The 19253-nt window shown below is 46.8% G+C and overlaps 1 protein-coding gene across 7 annotated transcripts in view; it reads right to left on the bottom strand.

The window, feature by feature from the left end:
- Nucleotides 1-1621: 1621 nt before the first annotated feature.
- gse1b (Gse1 coiled-coil protein b) overlaps nucleotides 1622-19253 on the bottom strand; it is a 506044-nt gene continuing 488412 nt past the window's right edge. For 6 of the 7 annotated variants that reach the window (XM_055648860.1, XM_055648857.1, XM_055648864.1 and 3 more), the window contains 7 exons: nucleotides 16229-16341; nucleotides 9897-10167; nucleotides 9365-9481; nucleotides 8785-9150; nucleotides 6097-6366; nucleotides 4395-4498; nucleotides 1622-2422 (listed from right to left, as the gene is read on the bottom strand). In XM_055648860.1, coding sequence (XP_055504835.1) covers nucleotides 2288-2422; nucleotides 4395-4498; nucleotides 6097-6366; nucleotides 8785-9150; nucleotides 9365-9481; nucleotides 9897-10167; nucleotides 16229-16341 — 1376 coding nt within the window. In that variant the 3' untranslated portion in view covers nucleotides 1622-2287. The remainder of the gene's footprint in view (nucleotides 2423-4394; nucleotides 4499-6096; nucleotides 6367-8784; nucleotides 9151-9364; nucleotides 9482-9896; nucleotides 10168-16228; nucleotides 16342-19253) is intronic. The other variant, XM_055648859.1, reaches the window with a different exon arrangement.

Below are 19253 nucleotides of genomic sequence, written 5' to 3'. Positions count from 1 at the left end.
TGGGATTCAAGCAAATTAGATAAATGAGCCTTGGTTTCAATCAGACAGCAGCAAAAGTCACACCTCAATTATCCATTATGCATATCAATAAAGGTTTTGAATTGAACCTTAGACAAGAAGTCCCTTGTTGCAGATGCTGGTTTACGAAGAAAATACATGTAGTGCTGGAGGAACTCAACATGCCAGCCATTTCCGGTGAGCAAATGTAGGTGATGTTTTGGGTCAGGATGTTTCTTCAAACTCAAGGGTCCTGACCTGAAACGTCAGCTGTCTATAGCCTCCAGAGATGCTGCCTGACACGCCAAGTTAAACCGGCACTTTATGTCTTTCAATATTAAAAGAGAATTGCTCTGTTTATTTTTGTTTTGCCTGGGATGAGGAATTTAAACATGATTAATCACAAAAATGCTTTGACCTCACTCCTCTGCTGTGAACTGTTCCCGTTTTCTGTTGGTATATTTTTTTAATGGGATTGCCTTGTTTGTCACCAGTCATGAGTTTGTGCCACAGGGAATCAGAGCCTGGAGATTTTGCTCATAGCTCAGCACTGATCCTGGATTTCCTGGACCCAGAACTATTAAAAAGGGTGCTAGCACCTCAGTGGGTGGAGAATGTAAATTTACCCTGTCAGTAACAAGACACAGCAGTACACGCTGAGTGAGCGTTCCCTATCACAGCCAGAGCCCCACAGCCAAATAACGAACCAAAAATAGAACACAAGATAGTTTTGCTGCAATCAAAATGCATCCTTTGGGCGGGGAGCATCAAGGGTAGATGTTAACGAGGAGTTTGCTTCAGATCAGAAGCTTTCCCAATACACCGGCCACATCTTTTTTTTTTTAAATCAACACCGACCCACATCAGGGGTCTCTACCTTTATCGAGCGTCAGAGTGGCCAAATACAGGCGAGTGCAAATTAGATACGATAACTTACAGTACGTTAGGAGAAAAAGTTACGCAGCTGATACAGCCACAAGTTGCCACAGGTGCTTGTCTCTCTCAAGCAAGTATAAATAAGAGGGAGGGAGGGTGATAGGCAGGGGAAAGAGGTGTAGAAGCGTTGCATCTTCTATTAAACTGGTGCTACACCAGAATAGGAGTGGACAGCTCATCTTCTTGCTCCCATGTTTTTTTTTTGGATTTTTGTTTTAAAAACACTTTTGTTTCTTTGTCCTGACCAGCAGCAGTACGAACACTAAAAGCAAGATATTTGCCAAAAGCAGAAACATATTAAAAATGGCAAGCTTTAATACAAATAATTAAAGTAATAAAAACATACAAAATCTGTTTTTTGTTTATATACAGTACAAGGCAAAGCATCTTTTGTTTTGTGAAAAAATCCTTTTTATTTTGTTTTTTTTAATAATTAAAAAAAAAACGCCCTTTAGGCTACCATCTTTCCAGACTTAATGCACACTCAGAGTTGTAACATGCATCAGTGTGATTTAATAGTCTCTGGTTCAAAATGTACCTGCAATTGCTTTAAGTGCATTTTTCTGTAATAAAAAGCCTCGTTTTCTGAGCCAGTCTTGAACTGTCATGGTCTGATTCAGTTGCAGTGCAGTGCAAGGGGGCAGAGTGAGGAACCAACCAGTCTATCGCGGAGTGGGGGGGAGGGGGAGGGTGGGGGGTGCGGACAGGTATAGAGATGTCCGAATCTTGCTAAATGGCAGAAAGGTTGGTCGAGGTTGCAGAGAGGGGGAGGTTGGTGGGAGTGGTGGAAACAGGCTGCTGTTCAATGAGATGGGTCCTTCAATCCCACATGGTCAGTATCTGTGGTTTTCTCCACCAGGCTCTTCTCTGTTGCTCATCTTCGGATCAAGGAGACGTCCACGCAGGAACTGCTACAGTTTCGCTTGGGTTGTTGTAGCAAGCCACTCGAATCAAGGAAGTACAGAGGAATTGAGACAGTCCAGTCTACTTGTATTGGGTGTATTAGTGTTGGCTCTGGAGGTCCGGATGAGACCACCCCCTGCAAACCTGTCTCAACCGGATTCGGGGAAAGGGGGGGGAAGAGAGATGAGGAACTAAATAATAATCAGAAATTCAAACAAGGATGAAAAGAGAGTGTTCCTTTAAGCAAATGTATGTAAAAAATAGAGAGGTCCAGAAGTCTTGTTTTCTATGCAATGCAATGTTCGTCCAATAGGCGGTTTATCCTTTTACCCTTCGCTTCATGTGTGGCGTGTTTCTTTAGGTCTTGCCTAGAGTATCAATTCCAATGGGAATCTTAAATACCAGGATAATAAAATAGTCTCTGTATGCCATGGCTGAGCTAATAGGGCTGTCACCTTGGAAAGGACTTGAAGTAGCTTCTAGACCAGTGCATTGTAGGCAGTGCAAGGCACTTTCTTAAGTGGTCCAATTCGGACTGGAGTCTCTCCCTTTCTGCAGCCAGTTTCTGCTTCTGGGCCAAAAGTTCCTGCATTTCAAAGAGAACCATGTGCATAATGTCATCAATTATCACCACCAATGTTGAACTGAAGTTTTCAACTATTTCTCCAAGTTGGCAGAGTCTAACAACACGGGTCCGGTTTAAACATTAGGACGCAGAACCCTCAGGGATGAAATTAAGGAACACTTGTATTTGACGAGGGTAGTGGAAACTTCAAACTGATATTAAGTCATTTGTTAAAGTTCGTAGTGTAGGAAGGTACAGCAGATGCTGGGTTATACCGGAGCATTTGCTCAGCGGGTCAGGCAGCATCTCTGGTGATATTTTGGGATGGGACCCTCTTCAAACCTATCGTGACCTATCGACTTTATTGGTTAGGTCACACGTGGAGTATTGCATACAGGTCTGGTCGCCCTATTAGAAGAAGGATGTGAAGGCTTTGGATAGGGTGCAGAAGAGGTTTACCGGAAAGCGGAATTAGAAGGTATAAGGAAAGATTGGACAAACTTGAATTGTTTTCTCTGGGATGCCGGAGGTTGATGGAAGATCTGATAGAAGTATATAAAATGATGAGAGGCATAGATAGTGTAGACAGTCAGACTTTTTTTGTCTGCATGGAAATATTAAAGACATTTAGCTTTAAGGTGAAAAGTGCAAAGTTTAAAGGAGATGTGCAGGGGCAACTATTTTACACAGAGGACAATGGGTGCCTAGATCGTGCTGCCAGGGGTGGTGGTGAAGGCAGATACATTAGTAGTATTTAAGAGGCTTTTAGATAGGCACATTGATATGCAAGGAATGGGGTGGAAGGTGGATATGAATCATGCGCAGGCAGATGTGATTAGTTTACATGATGTTCAGCACATGTATGACCTGTTCTTGTGTTGTACTTTTCTATGTTCCATGTTAATTTTAGTATGGATTATTATAGGTCAAAGGCATTGCATGGGATATGGGACGTGGAAGATGCATAGAGATGTTTAATGATATACATGAATGGCAGATCAGGATGGAGGGGCAAATTAATCTCCTGTTCCCCTGTCCCAAATTCTGCAATTGTTTAAATACTGCCTCTAACAGTTTAGTTTAGTTTAGTTTAGTTTAGTTTAGTTTAGTTTAGAGTGTGGAAACAGGCCCTACGGCCCACCGAGTCTGCGATCCCCTTACCAGCGATCCCCGTACACTGGTACTATCCTACATTAGGGACAATTTACAAACTTTGCCAAATCCAATTTACCTACAAATGGGAATGTCTTGATGGAGTGTGGGAGGAAACCGGAGCACCCGGGGAAAGCCCACGCGGTCACCGGGAATGTACAAACTCGGTACAGACAGCACGCGTAGTCAGGATCGAACCCGGGTCTCCGGCGCTGTATGGCAGCAGCTCTACAGCTGGGCCACCATGGCGCCCCCTTGTTCTTTCCAAAACTAACCCATGACCAACTATGATTAACTAATTCGGCGCCCATCAATGGTGGAACATGGCGAGTTGAACATTTAGGGTCCGCCTCCACAGAATTCCAATTGCCAGGCAGAAGCATTCAATGGATCATGGTTAGCAATGGATTCCCATTCTCGAAAGTAACCCCATACAGTTAAGATAACCTAAACACTGACATCAGACAAGGTTTAAAGCTTCTTATTCCCACAGCCTAGGACAGTTCGACTTCACATGCCCAATTAGTTGAGGAATGACCAACTTAGCTGTTTGGTTGGGTCGCGCTTTGTAATGCGGGGTCCACATTCCTAAGGTTGCACAATCACCCCTTAAAGCTTTATCGAGATCACATTGATGTTATTGGATCTCCATTGGCTGGGATAGTGAACATTTCAGACCCAATGTCCTTTTGAAGGACTTTACCAAGATGAGGAAAATTAGTCATAAGTTCTGTGTCCCAATTTACCCTTGCTGTACCAACCCATTCCAGCTACGAACTGATAGGAATCAGCACCCAGGAATTTGAAAGAGCACCATAAGAGATTTATTTGCACCACTTACCGACATGCTGAGGGATAGCTGCTCTGCGGACAGGCTAAGGTTATAGTGAAACGTTTCCAGGCGTCTGCATTGGGCTTGTAGAACCTGTCGCTCCACATTTTGCTCTGAAATAAATGATCAGTTTTTTGTTAGATTTTAACATAGAACATTGCAGAGTGTGAAGGTCGACACAAAATTCTGGAGTAACTCAGTAGGTCTGGAGAAAAAATGCAGGTGACGTTTCGGGTTGGAAACCTTCATCAGACTGGCATTTGGGTTCCGACCTGAAATGTTACCTATTCTTTCTCTCCAGAGTTGCTGAGTTACTCCAGCATATTATGTCTATCTTTGGTATAAAACAGCGTCTGTATTTCTTCCTAGGCATAGAACAGTGCAACACAGGAACAGGCCATTAGCACACTATGTCCATGCTGAACATGAAAACAAGCTAATGTGTGCTGCCTGCACGTGATCCATATCCTTCTATATCCATGTGCTCATCTAAACACCTCTTAAACACCACCATTTAATCCGTCTCCACCACCACCCCAGGCCGCACGTTCCAGGCACCCACCATTCTTTGTGTAATAAAGTTGCCCCACACATTTCCCTTAACTGTTTCACCTCTCTCATGCCCTCTAGTCTTTGTCATTTCCACCCTGGGGAAATAAAAGTTCTGACTGTCTACTCCAGAATTGATACATCACAGAATGCTAGGAATATTATTCTGTGTGCTCACAGAATATTAGGAAAAGTCAGGGATTATTAGGCACTGCATTTTTTCCATTTTAACTAATTTTAAAACTCCCCTGAAGACCTAGCAGGGAAAAGGATGTTTTATTTCCTTTCACCAATAAAACAACATGCTGCTGTAAACAGCTTCCATGTAGAATTAATGTTTCATCTACCCACAAATACCTTTGGGCTATTAAAAACTATAGTGGGTAGTGTGCTGGATTCTGGATCAGTATTGAATTGGCTTTTCCAATGTTGGGAATGTTTCTATTAGAAATCACATCCTTCAGGTTGGGATGTTGAAACGTAGTTCCGTTGTTTCTCCAGACCAATCACAGAATGTGGGCTGGTGATTGTGGACACAGCAAAATGGAACCCATACGTTGGGCGTTGGAAAGTGAGGAAATAAGAGTACTGCTTTCATCCATCTTGGCCGAAGTGAGGGCTTTGGACTCGACAACTCACTTGGCTAACTACACACCAGGGGTGCAGTGGTAGAGTTGCTGCTTCACAGCACCAGAGACCCGGGTTCAATTCTGACGAGTGCTGTCTGTACTGACTTTGTATGCTATCCCTGTGATGGTGTGGGTTTTCTCCAGGTGCTCCGATTTCCTCCCACACTCCAAAGAAGTACAGGTTTGTAGATTAACTGGCTTTGGTAAAAAATTGTAAAATTGGCTCAAGTGTGTAGCATAGTGTGGGATCGCTGGTCGGCACTGACCCGGTGAGCCATAGAATCTGTTTTTGTGCTGTATCTCTGAAGTAAACATGTCCTGGCACATTGCTATTTTTTCCCAGGGCGGGGAATCTGTGGAATTCATTGCCATAGACTGCTGTGGGGGCCAAGCCAATGGATATTTTTAAGTTGGATAGACAGATTCTTGAGATTGGGGTTGAGAGGGAAAGATAGCTCAGCCATAATTGGGGAGGAGTAGACTTGATGGCCCGAATGGCCTAATTCTGCTCCTTGAACGTATAAACAACCTACCTTCGACATACTCCTGGTAAGCCTCAAAGACGGCTTCAATGCCCTGCCATTTTGAATGGAAAGGCCTTGCATCTTCCTCTTCCTCCTCGTCTTCATTGTCGGAGTCCTCCTCCTGCTCACAAACAACCCCTTTCCTGGTCAGGGTGGCAGCGTGCTGGCCGTTCTGATGCGTAAACTGTGTTCTGCCGGAGGAGTGGATTTCTGGAATGTTGTATCGGACAGAGGTGTCCAGCTTGTGATTTTGCTCAGCGGATAGTGTCGCCGTGGTGCCTGAACAGAAACAGACATTGGAAAATATTCAATGCTTTGAATGAAGCGCCTCGACCCGAAACGCCACCCATTCCTTCTCTCCAGAGATGCTGCCTGTCTCACTGAGACACTCCAGCATTTTGTGTCTATCTTTAGAGTCATACAGCATGGAAACAGGCCCTTTGGCCCACTACACTCGTCTCACCTGATTGTGTTTGGCCCATATCCCTCTTAACCTGTCCTATCCATGTATCTGCAAAAATGTTTCTTAAATGTTATATAAACATGATCATATATGGGTGTTGAATATGCAATTGAAGGCCATTCTGCCTCATGTGCCTGTTCTATCTTTCAATGACATCATGGACAACCCATACATTGATGCCTTTGGTAAAAATTGAGAGGCATCAATTGTTATTTGCAGAAGAGAGTTCCAGTCTTCCACCACCTCCTGCATGTGAGATACAGCAAGGAAACAGGCCGATCCACCATCAAACACCCATTCATACAAGTTCTATGTTATCCTACTTTCTCATCCACTCCTAACACATTAGGTGGAATTTTCAGAGGATGTGGGAGGAATTGGGAGCACCTGGACGAAACCCTCAACCCTATTCTCCTGCCTTCTCCCTTTACTAATCAAGAACCTGTGAATCCCTGTTTCAAATTACCCAGTGCCTTGGCCTCCACAGCCGTCTGTGGAAATGAACTCCACAGATTCACCATCCTCTGACTAAAGAAATTCCACCTCATTTCCTTACTAAAGGTAGGTCCTTTTATTCTGAGCCTGTGCCCTCTGGTCCTGGATCATCCACGAGTGGAAACTACCTCTATCCACTCTATCCAGGCCTTTCACTATTCGGTAAGTTTCATTTAGATCCCCTCTACATTCTATCTAGACTCCAGCGAGTACAGGCCAAGAGTTGTCAATTGCTTCAACACTTTCCATACCTTCCATCTCCCCTTGTGCCTGCCTTTTCTCATCTATTTTACAAAACTACCCAACTCCTTGAATCTCAGTTATTACACTGAGCAGAATAATATAGGCCTTTCAATTCACTCTTTTCCTTTGCCTGTGCTTACCCAGGCCTGAGCTTAAGCCAGTAGAGTCACACAAACTAATAAAAAAACATAAACAAATAATCATTTGCAATTACTGCTGGGAGACAAGTTCATAATTTCCTTTTGGCGAAAAGACAGCTCGTTAATGGGATGCTTGGTATGAGAGCACTAGGCTGGATCAGTTTCAAGCCCAGCAGGAGCTCAGCTTTCTGATGTTTGCACAACCAACTGTTGCTAAATCATACGCATTTTGTGGCAGGCAGCAAACTAGAGTTAACACAACCGCTAACCATTTTAACCGCTTCCCATTCCCATATCAATCTTTCCGCCTTGGGCCTCCTCCATTGCCAGAGGCCTGCCCACATCCACACTGGAGGAACAGAATCTCATATTTCATTTGGGTAGCTTACAACCCAAAAGCGTGAACATTGAATTCTCTAATTTTAGATAACGTCCCTTCTTTTTCTTCCATCCTATCTTTCCTATGCCCTACCCTGAAGCACACCCATTTCTCCCACCATCTCATACCCCCATTCCCCCTCCATCCTGTTCTAATTATATCCCTTCCTCTGGCTTTATATTTCATGCCACTCCTCTCCTTAACATCCTTTCCTCTCCTTTTCCTCTCCAGCCTTTGTCCATGCACCTGCCAGCCAAACATACTTCTCCTGTACCAACCATCACTTACTAGCCTTCTTCCCCCACTACCATCTGTCTGTGGAAGGGTCCCAACCTGAAACGCCACCCAAGCAAGTCCTCCAGAAATGCTGGCTGACGCACCGAGTGACTCCACTTTGTGCTTTTTTCTTTGAAAGCCCTTGGGCGGAGCAGCAATTGGACTTTATCTTTTGACTGAAAGTTCCAGCACTGAGCTCAACAACATCAAGTGGTCAACTAAAATATACCCAGCACAGGCCAGCGATTTTAGCTGCAATTTTAACCTGGGATTAGTTGGCTGTTGTAAATTATCCCTAGTGTGTAGGATAGTGCTAGCGTCTGGGGTGATCGCTGATCGGCGCTGACTCGGTGGGCCGAAGGGCCTGTTCCCACACTGTCTCTCTACGTCTAGAATCTAAGTCCATTTGGATCTTAGACACAAAATGCTGGCGTAATTCAGCCGGTCAGGCAGAATCTCTGATGTAAAAACAATAGGTGTCGATTCAGGTCTGAATCTGTCTTCAGACATTTGAAAAGGGTCCTGACCCGAAACGTCACATTTTCTTTTTCTCCAGAGATGCTGCCTGTCCCTCTGAGTTACTCCAGCATTTTGTAACTATCTCAGGATAACCTAGTCCGATCTCTTTGGACTGCCTCCAATCCTACTCGATCCTTCTTTAGGTACTTGTGTAGCAGTGCACGTCACTCATTCCCATTTACCTTTGTGCTTCTGTAATGCTCGTTGTGTGGATTGCAATACAGACTCGTGGAACTGTTGGGCAAAGTCCTCTGCCATGAACGCTTCCCAAGGTTTGCTCTTCTCGCCCGTGCTGTAGGTGGCGGAGCCAGGACTGTTCTTCTGCCCGGCGTTACTGTGCAGACTGACCGCCCTCCGGCCAGCATGCCCCTCCTGCGCCCTGCTCTTGTCACCGGGCGGCGCTGCCTCCTTCGGCCTGGCGGCCGCCTCTGGGGGTTTTGGCGGATCCGGTCTGACCGGCTCAGCGGTTCTCCGGAGTTCCGGCGGGGGCGGGGCGGCACTGGGAGGCCTGTCGGACTCAACGGCCGAAGGTGCACTCGGCTTCTCCTCTGTGAGGGCAACAACGACAGAGAATCATCGACGGTTTCAAGACGAGAGTTGTACATAAAAGCCTCTTCAACATTACAGAAATATACCCAGTGTTTCCCAGATCAGAGTTTTGAAAAGAAATATTATTTAAAAAAGTTTCCTGTCTGAAGGAACAGACTAACGTTGGGATACAATTAATTAGATTAGGGCCCTTTTAAAGAGATTATTACTCACTGGTCTCAGCAGAGCTGGGACTGGTGCATGACAGAGGAGTGACATATTTAAAAAGCGCGTCTGAAGGTTGTGCCTTCTGTTTGATGGACTGAATCATCTTCGCCAGCGTATCCCTTTCTATAAGGTAGAGAGAGAGAGAAACACTGTAAATACTCCGAGCTTTGAACAAGCAGACAAATGAAGAGAGAACTGTGAACTTGCAAAGTGAGTGGATTCCCCTCTCCCAACGGGCAAGAGGTACAGAAGTGTGAGAACGCACACCTCCAGATTCAGGGGGCAGTTACTTCCCAGCTGTGATCAGGCAACTGAACCATCCTATCACCAACCAGAGAGTAGTCCTGACCTACCATCTACCTCATTGGAGACCTTCGGACTATCTTTAATCGGACTTTATCTTGCACTAAACAAGCACCCTAACAACTCCCCAAACAGTTGGGTCCAGTGAGCAGGCAAATAGGGCTCTGGAGGAAACCTGCCTGTTCCGTTAGAGTGGAGCTGGTGCTGTGAGAGAACAAGGAGAAGTAACTCCTACCCTTCCGTTTCTCTGGGAGGATGTGAGCAAGGCTGAACGATGTTAGAAACCTCTTCTTCTCCGCCAGATCAGGCATGCTGTTCATCTCATCGGTGGTGTACTTGTTGGGCAGCAGCAGCCGAGGCGAGGGTTCGTGCCTCTTGCTGGGGACTGGCGGAGGCGAGGGGCTCCTCTCCATCAGCATCCGCCGCCTCTTGCGACGTTTCTGCCTCAGCAGCTCCTCTCTCCGAGCCTGGGTGGTCAGACCAAAGACACGTAGGAAATCCAGCTTCTGAAAGCACAAAGGTGATAAGTCCATAAGCGACAGGAGCAGAATTAGGCCATTCGGCCCATCAGGTCTACTACGCCATTCAATCGTGGCTGATCTATCTTTCCCTCTCAACCCCACGTCCCAGAGACACACTCAAGAATCAGAGGACATGGGTTTAAAGTGAGGGGGGAGAATTTAATTGAAACCTGAGTGGTAACCTGAAGGGTTTTGAGCTGCCGGAGGAGGTGGGTACCATTACAGTGTTTAAGAAATATTTAGACAGGTGCATGGATAAGACAGGTTTAGAGGGATTTGGGCCAAAGGCAGGCAGGTGGGACTATGTAGATGGGACATGTTGGTCGGTGTAGGCAAGTTGGGCCGAATGGTCTGTTTCCACATTGTATGACTCTATGACACATGGGACTTGAGCAAAACACAAAGTGCTGGAGGAAGTCAGCAGGTCAGGTAGTATCTTTAGGCTCAGTTTGAGTTTAGACCCAGCGTGTCCACGCCGGCCAACGGCCACCCGTACACACCTGGCACAATTTACAAAGCCAATTCACCTACAAATTTGCACGTCATTGGAATCGGGGAGAAAACCAGAGCTCCCGGAGAAAACCCACATGGTCACTAGGAGAGCGTACAAACTCCGTACAGACAGCACCCACAGTTAGGATCAAACGCGGGTCTCTTGCGCTGTGAGGCAGCAGTTCGATCGCTTTGCAGCCATCGTGCCACTCCGTGTCATCTGGGGAGCAAACAGACTGTTTGATGACTCGAAACATCGTCTGTCCATTACCTGCACAGTTGGCCCCTCACCCGCTGAGTTCCTCCAGCACTTCCCCTTTATGATTAATCTCAGAATACCTGAAACTTGGGGTGTGGGAGGATGGAGGACTTGCGGTTGCTTCAGAATGTTTTATTTGGTTTAGTCTTCTCAACACATTGCTCGGAAAGCCAACTTGATTTCCTCCCCCCCCCGACTGGGTTGTTTGGAACCATTGGGATGGAAACCTGCCACAGGTGGAGGTGGTGCTTGATATTCAGGTGCACAGACTTTAATCAAACTAACTGTTGGTGCTGTGTGTACCAGACGGTGCTGTCTGCCTTGCCACACTGCCCCAGACAACGTTCTACCCCAGACCCTCTGACAGAGCAGACTTCACGAAGAAGACTGCCGACAGTGAAGAATTCTGAAAACCTGCACCTACAGCAAGCTCCTCTCCCTGTGATTGAAAGTCGGGACATTTTTTCAGCATGTTGAAAAATGTCCACGAGTAAAAAAAATAGCCCCGAGTACCTACAGCTGGCATGTCCGACTTTGAATCAAGGGGAAACTCGGGAGAATTTGTGAGTAACTCGGGAAAGTGGGGCTGGGGTTTTAATAGGAACCTGAGGGGTAACTTTTTCACACAAAAGTTGGTGGGCATATGGATCAAGCTGTCGGAGGGAGTAGTTGAGGCAGGTACTATTGCAATGATCAAGAAACATTTAGACAGGTGCATGGATAGGACAGGTTTAGAGGGATACAGGCAGATGGGACTGACTGGGACGTGTTGGCCGGTGTGGGCAAGTTGGGCCGGAGGGCCTGTTTCCATGCTGAATGACTATGGAAAATCTCAACGGAACATTTCCTCTGAAGTAACTCCGCAAAAAAATGAATCGCTGAAGTTCCACAGCCAGTCCTCTTGTAGCTAAATCCAAGCTGCTAAATTCATGAATGTGAGAACTAATGATCCCATTCAGCCCTTTAATTGTGAACATCAGTTGAGGGAGCGGAGAAATGTAGTGAGATGATAATGTAATTAAATGAAGATTGATTAACCCGGGGCTAATTTAAATAGTTTTTACATCTAATTCAGGTCAATATGTTGGCAGTTTGCATTAGTCTATCAGTGATTAAAGACCATGACACTGGAATGTGGACGACGGCAGCAGGTTCATGGGAAGCGCCACCACCTGCAGCTTCCACCCCACCTCGTGCACCACAGGCGAGTACAGCATAGGAACAGGCCCTTCGGCCCACAATATCTGTGCCGAACATGATGCGAAGATCAAGCTGATGTGCCAGTTTCTCCAACATCACTGGGACGTGTTGGCCGGTGTGGCAGCGCTGTGAAACGGCTGCGGCTCGCCTGCAGTCTGTCTGTTTTTACTTTTTTGTGTTGTTTTTTTTGTCTTGTTCAGTTAAACTTTTGGTTATTAGGTGGTGTTATGTGTGGGGGGAGGGGGGCTGTCTGCTTTCTGTCTCTCCCTTTGGGGGAATGCGACTTTCTTGTCGTATCCCCCTTCTCTTCCCCCGTCTGAGCTGAGGCCTAATGACAGAGCTGGTGGCCTCCAACCTGCGACCCACCTCGAGGATCCGGAAGTAGAGCCAGCCAAGACTTACCAACGCGAGGCTGGCCGTCTTCAAGCTGCGGCGGTGTTCGGGCAGCGGCACGACTCAGCGCTCCGGGGAGGGTGGATGCCGCGGGGCTGAGACACTCCTGTGAGGGCGGCCCGGCTACGGGCTGGAAGGCGCTCCCGTGAGGGCGGCCCGTTGCAGGGCTGAGACGCTGCTGTGTGGGCGGCCCGGTGCGGGGCTGAGACGCTCCCGTGGCTGAGGCGGCGACGACCTGAAACCGGGGCTCGGCCGCGGGCCAGTGGATGACATCGTCGGGAGCTCGCGGGTCACAGTTTGATGCCTGTTTTCCGGAGCTCCCCTGGCAACAACTGCGTCTGCTGGACTGGAGGGCGGCAGCTTCGACCACCCCCGGGCCGCGGAGCTTGAACCGCGGGACTGACTTACCATCACCCGGTGGGGTATCGCCTCAGTGCAGAGGGAGAAGAGGAGGGAAGAGACAGCAACCCTAAGACTTTTGCCTCCATCACAGTGAGGAGGTGCTTGGTGAAATCACTGTGGTGGATGTTAATTTGTGTTTATTGTGTGTTGTTTATTATTACATGTATGGCTGCAGGCAACGACATTTCGTTCAGACCGAAAGGTCTGAATGACAAATAAAGGATTCAATTCAATTCAATTCAATTCAATACATGCTTTCTGTTCAACACCCTTACTAATCAAGAATCTGTCAATCTCCAAGATTTTCTGATCTTCTGGGAATTCCATCCCATATTGCACCATCTCCATCATCACAGATAACGTTCAACAATGAGAGACACCGTTGTTCGTGAAGAGTGAATAATGCACACTAAGTATGCAGCATGGAATACGCTCAACACTGCTGCCTTTGGCTGAAGGCTGAGTTCTCCACTCGGTTCTGTTTAATGGCAAAGAGCTGTCCAGTTTATTTCTGATTCTTGCAAGACCTGCTCTATCTTTAGCACTGTGGCACGTAATCGACAGAAAAAAATGTAGATGCTGGAATGTTGCATAGAAAACAAAACTCTTTCCCCCCACCCCCACCATCTCTGTCCCAGCTTTCTCTCCCTTACTACAATTTCTGAAATTAGACACAAAAATGCTGGAGTAACTCAGCTGGGGACAGGCAGCAACTCTGGAGAGAACGAGTGGGTGACGTTTAGGGGTGAGACCCTTCCTCAGATGTCTGAAGAATGTTGGAAGAAATGTGTCAAGTTTTTCTCCAGAGATGCTGCCCGACCCGCTGAGTTACTCTGACATTTTCTGTTCTACTCATAAGTTGTAGGAGCAGAATGAGTCCATTTGGCCCATTGAGTCTACTCCACCATTCAATCATAGCTGATCTCCCTTTCCCTCTCAACCCCATTCTCCTGCCTTTTTCCCATAACCCCTGACACTCTTACTAATCAAGAATCTGACAATCTCCTCCTGAAAAATATCCACTGACTTGGCCTCCACAGCCGTTTGTGGCAATGAATTCCACAGATTCACCACCATCTGGCTAAAGAAATTTCTTCTCATCCCCTACCTAAAGATACGTCCTTTTATTCTGAGGCTTTGGCCTCTGCTCCGGGACTCTCCCATTAGTAGGAACATCCTCTCCACATCCACTCTATCCAGGCTTTTCACTATTCGGTAAGTTTCACTGTGGTAGATAAACCCTCAATGTTGTCGATAAATCACTCATTGCAGAACACAATGTGAAGCAGCCGTCTCTGTGACTGCATAAAATTAAAGACACCACAGTGATAAAACATCTGGGAGCTGTTATTATAGGAGTGGGATTTAACAATGAGGAAAGATGGCTCAGTAGTTACAATGGCTAAAAAGATTGTTCAGCTAATTCATCAGGATATGGCACTGTGACTACTGGAGCTTCAGGTAATAAATATCGCACTCCATGGAACGTTATGTCTGACAGACAAGGGAGGTTTACTGTGTAGGAAGGAACTGCTTTTTACATGGAAGGTAGATACAAAATGCTGGAGTAACTCAGCGGGTCAGGCAGCATCTCAGGAGAAAAGGAATAGGTGATGTTTCGGGTCGAGACCCTTCATCAGACTGAGGAACGGTGTCGACCCGAAACATCAACCGTTCCTTTTTTCCAGGGAGGTTTATTCCCAGATAGACAGTAATGGCAAAAGAGTCTAAAAAACATTGATTCATATCACTGTAATAGCACAGGAGGAGGCCATTGGCCCACTATGTCCACCCTGGTATTCTGCAGGAGCAATGCAGTTGGTCCACTCTCTCTCCAATCCTGTGGACAATCTGCAGTTGTGTCTTCCTCTCAGCACTGATCCCCAAGATTGCATCTGTCTCAACCTCCCTTACAGGAGACGTTATCCACTTAGCTTTAGGCTTATTATTGTCATGGGGCAGCACAGTGGCGCAGCGGTAGAGTTGTTGCCTTCCCGCGATAGAGACCCAGGTTCGATCATGTCAGGTTCGATCGTGTTTACGGGTGCTGTCTGTACGGAGTTTGTACGTTCTCCCCGCGACAGCGTGGGTTTTCTCCGGATGCTCTGGTTTCCTCCCATACTCTAAAGACGTACAGGTTTGAAGGTTAATTGGCTTTTGTAAATTGTAAATTATCTCTAGTGCATAGGATAGTGCTAGTGTATGGGGTGATCGACGGTCAGCGCGGACCCGTTGGGCCGAAGGGCCTGTTTCCATGCTGTATCTCTAAATCTAAAGTCCAAAGTGTACCGAGGTACAGTGAAAATCTTTGTTTCAGATCAGATAATACAATCAAATCAAACTCAAGTACAATAGATTGTGCAAAGGGGAAGATAAAGAGTGCAGAATATAGTTCTCAGCATTGTAGCGCACCAGTTCCATAGACCATGTACACAATGGGGTAAAGGGGAATAGGACAGCACCCTAGCTTATGGAAGGACCATTCAGAGGCCTGCTAACAGAGGGGAAGAAGCTGTTGTCTGGTGGTGCGCGCTTCCAAGCTTCTGTACCTTCTGCTGTACAAGAGCAGGAAGTAGAAGGAATGACTAGAATAGTCAGGCAAGAATCCGGCAATATGTGAAAAGGAACTGCAGATGCTGGTTTACACCAAAGACAGACAAAATGCTGGAGTAACTCAGCGGGTCAGGCAAGTCGGGAGAATACAGGAGAACTGTTATACCAGTTGGTCCTAAGATTCTGGGTAAATCTCTGCCTTTTATCCCAGGCTGCAATATGTAACCAAATGGGAATTTTGCTGCGTTCCAAGCAAGTTGGTGCCTTTTAATATTGCTCTTTACGATCCCAATGCCTGCAATCTCTGCATCAAGACTACCTCTTATTGAGCCGTGAATGCTTGAGACGCAGAAGACAGGCAGCTTCCTTTATTGTAAGCAGAGCCACACACTGATATCTGCAAAACCACCAACACATTTGACAAGCATTACCCTGGGCAATACCAGTACCTCAACGAACACAGCCTGCTTCAACCTTGTTTGATCGCGTGTGCCTGCCCACAATTGTGCCTCTTATCTCCTGCCTCCTCCGCTATTTTCTGGAAGGGAGAATTCAAACCTGAGCAAGGAGCTCAGAGAGAGTGGTTTTGTTAACAGGAGCGAGGTGGGCAAAGGCAAAATTAATGATGTGTCGGGGAGGGCGGGAGAGGGAGAGGAGGCTGCCAGGGACTGTGTTAAGCTTCTTGTTATCACTGCACAGACTATTTTTAGCTCGCAGCGCTGCCGCAGAGGCGAAGTGCTAACATACCTCAGAAGAATCGTCAAGTTTCAGCGGCGGCTGCTCGGAGACGCGTCGGAGATGTGCTCGAACCTCCTCTTCATCGCTTTCATCATACGAGTCATCAAAGTCATAGTAATGACCTAATTAGGAACATTGGAAGCAAGGCGACAGAATAACTGACAATGCAGCTTGACAGCGTGCTAGTACGTGTTGCTGTGTCAGCACATTCATCCTGAGCAGTGTTGCCCAATTAGTTTGCTTCAGTCCTTCAATTAACTAACTACAGCCGAATGAACGCACACACACACACACACACGCACACATAGTTCCCTCTAAATATAGCTTGCGGCAGTTCAAAGTGAGAATCTTTTTTTACAATGAAGTGCCTCACAGATGAGTGGTTGTTGATGACAATGGACCTCTTAATGGATGAACACTTGTGCCTGGGACACACACACCAGTGGAGACACCGATGTGGTGTTGTCTCAGTTGATGTTGGCACAAGGGTGACATGGTGGCGCAGCCGGTAGAGCTGCTGCCTCAAAGCGCCGGAGACCCAGGTTTGATCCTGACCTCGGGTGCTGTCAGTGTGGAGTTTGTACGTTCTCCCTGTGACCCTGCGCATTTCCTCTGTGTGTTCCCGTTACCTCCCACATCCCAAAGACGCTCAGGTTTATAGGTAAACTGATCTATGCAAATTGCCTCTCTTGTGTACGGAGTGGATGAGAAAGTGGGATAACATTAGAACTAGTGTGAATGGGCAAATGACGGGCAGTGTGGATTTGGTTTACATGCTGTATCTCTAAACTGAACTAAACTATTTGCCCTTCAAATTAGTGGACATTGATGACAATGGATCTCCTCTGGTAGATTAAATGATGAGCCCTGTGGTCTGGGTCACCAGAAGAGTCACATTTGTAGTGTGTCTGAGCTGATGGTACCAAAACTAGTCCTCCATTGTAGTTTAGTTTAGTTTACAGACACAATGCAGAAACAGACTCTTCATCCCACCGAGATCACGCCGACCAGCGATCCCGGTACACTAGCCCTATCCAACACACTAGCGACAATTTACAATCTTTACCAAAACCCGCAAGCCTGCATGTCTTTGGAGTGTGGGAGGAAACCAGGGCACCTGGGGAAAACCCACGTGGTCATGGGGAGAGCGTACAAACTCTGTCGGAGTTCATAGTCCCAGGGTCGAATCGGGATCTCTGGCGCCATAAGGCAGCAACTCGACTGCTGCGCCAGACTGTGCCGCCAGAGTGGTGGGTGCCACGGGTGGTGATTGAAGCAGATATGTTAGTAGTATTGAAGAGGCTTTTAGATAGGCACATGGACATGTAGGGAAGGGAAGGATATCGTTCACATACAGGCAGCGATTAACTTGCCGTCATGATCGGCATGGACATGATGGGCTGAAGGGCCTGTCCTGTGCAGTGGTGGTTCATGTTCTATGATCGCTTGTCAGAAGGTTTTTATGAGATTCAAACCAGAAATACTTTTGAAGTGTGGTCACAGCTATAAAGGAAGACACATGGCAGGCAATTTAAGCACAGCAGGCTTCCATCAGTAACAATGTGATAATCGGCTGATAATCCCTTCTTAAGTGTTTGGACTGCAGGGCAGATATTGGCCAGGACTAGGACACTCTGCTGTTTTATCACTCTGCTGAGTTATATCATGGGTTCTACTGTGGCATAAACCTATGTGATGTCAATCCCAATGGGCAAAACCTCTGACAATGCAACACTCTATAACACATCGAACTGTACAACACAGGAACAGGCCCTTCAGCCCACAATGCCCATGTTGCCAAGATAAACTAATCTCCTCTACCTAAAATTAACATGGAAAAATGCAGCATAGAACAGGCTATTCGGCCCACAATGCCCATGCTGAACATGATATCCAATTAAACTAATTTCCTCTATTTAAAATTAAAAGAACAAAAGTACAGCACAGGAACAGGTCCTACGGCCCATAATATCCACGCTGAACCCGATGCCAAGTTATATTAATCTCCTCTATCTAAAATTAACATAGAACATAACAAACTACAACATGCCCACAATGTCATGATGCCAAGTTAAATTAATCTCCTATGCCTGTATATGATCCATACCCCTCTATATATACATGCCTATCCAAAAGCCTCTTGGATACCATTGTCGTATCTGCCACTACCACCACCCCAGGCAGCACGTTTCAGGCACCCACTGTGTGAAAAGCTTGCTCTGCACATCATCATACCCATCTCACCTTAAAGTTATGCCCTCTAGTGTTTGACATAGGTGCTGCATCAGAGCCAAGGCCCAGAATTTTTAGTGCTCAGCTCTCGCAGTGGACCTGGAAACCTACCGAGTTTAGTCAATTGTTCCGCAAACTCCACGTACCGGTGCCACCATGTGGTTAAGACTGGACTGCCGGGACAAAGTCCCTCGACAGTCAGCGCCTCTGCCTGAGGCTATGGCTGAGTGGACGGGGCAAGCCAGAGCTGCCAGAACACCTGACACCACACGCACACAACAGCGCCTCCTCTTGAGGCAAGGGCAAACTGCAGGGAGAAGCCTGGGATTGCCACACCTCCGCTTTGGAAGACCAGTACTAAGTTGCTGGGACAAGCCGGCGATCGGCAAGCTTATTTGGACATGTGCTCTGACAGTGAGGGACAGTTCCCCCGCATGCAGTCCTACACTTTCTTACCACTGTACAAAAGGGGCCCAGCGACCATTGGGGACTGTAATGAATAATTTGTAACTTTGTCTACGCCCTATATGTGGCAGCTCTTTACATACGATGTGCATGGTATGTAAAACAAAGACTTTCATTGCGACGTCACATGTCATAGTAAAGTATCAATGAATCAAAACCCATTATCACCCTACTGCGAGTGTTGAGTGTTGAGTGTGAGTGTGACTGCGAGTAACACGGTGTGTCCCTGATAGTCTGATAGACCCGCTTGGAAGAGGGCTGCAGTGATATCACACCCGAGTGTGTTTGTGCATGTGAGCGAGTGAGCGTGTGTGTGTGAGAGCAAGTGTGTGTGTGT

Source organism: Leucoraja erinacea, chromosome 17 (assembly GCF_028641065.1).
Source record: "Leucoraja erinacea ecotype New England chromosome 17, Leri_hhj_1, whole genome shotgun sequence".
Classification (NCBI taxonomy): domain Eukaryota; kingdom Metazoa; phylum Chordata; class Chondrichthyes; order Rajiformes; family Rajidae; genus Leucoraja; species Leucoraja erinaceus.
Note: the sequence above shows the minus strand (reverse complement) of the source record. Positions and strands in the feature narration are given on the sequence as shown.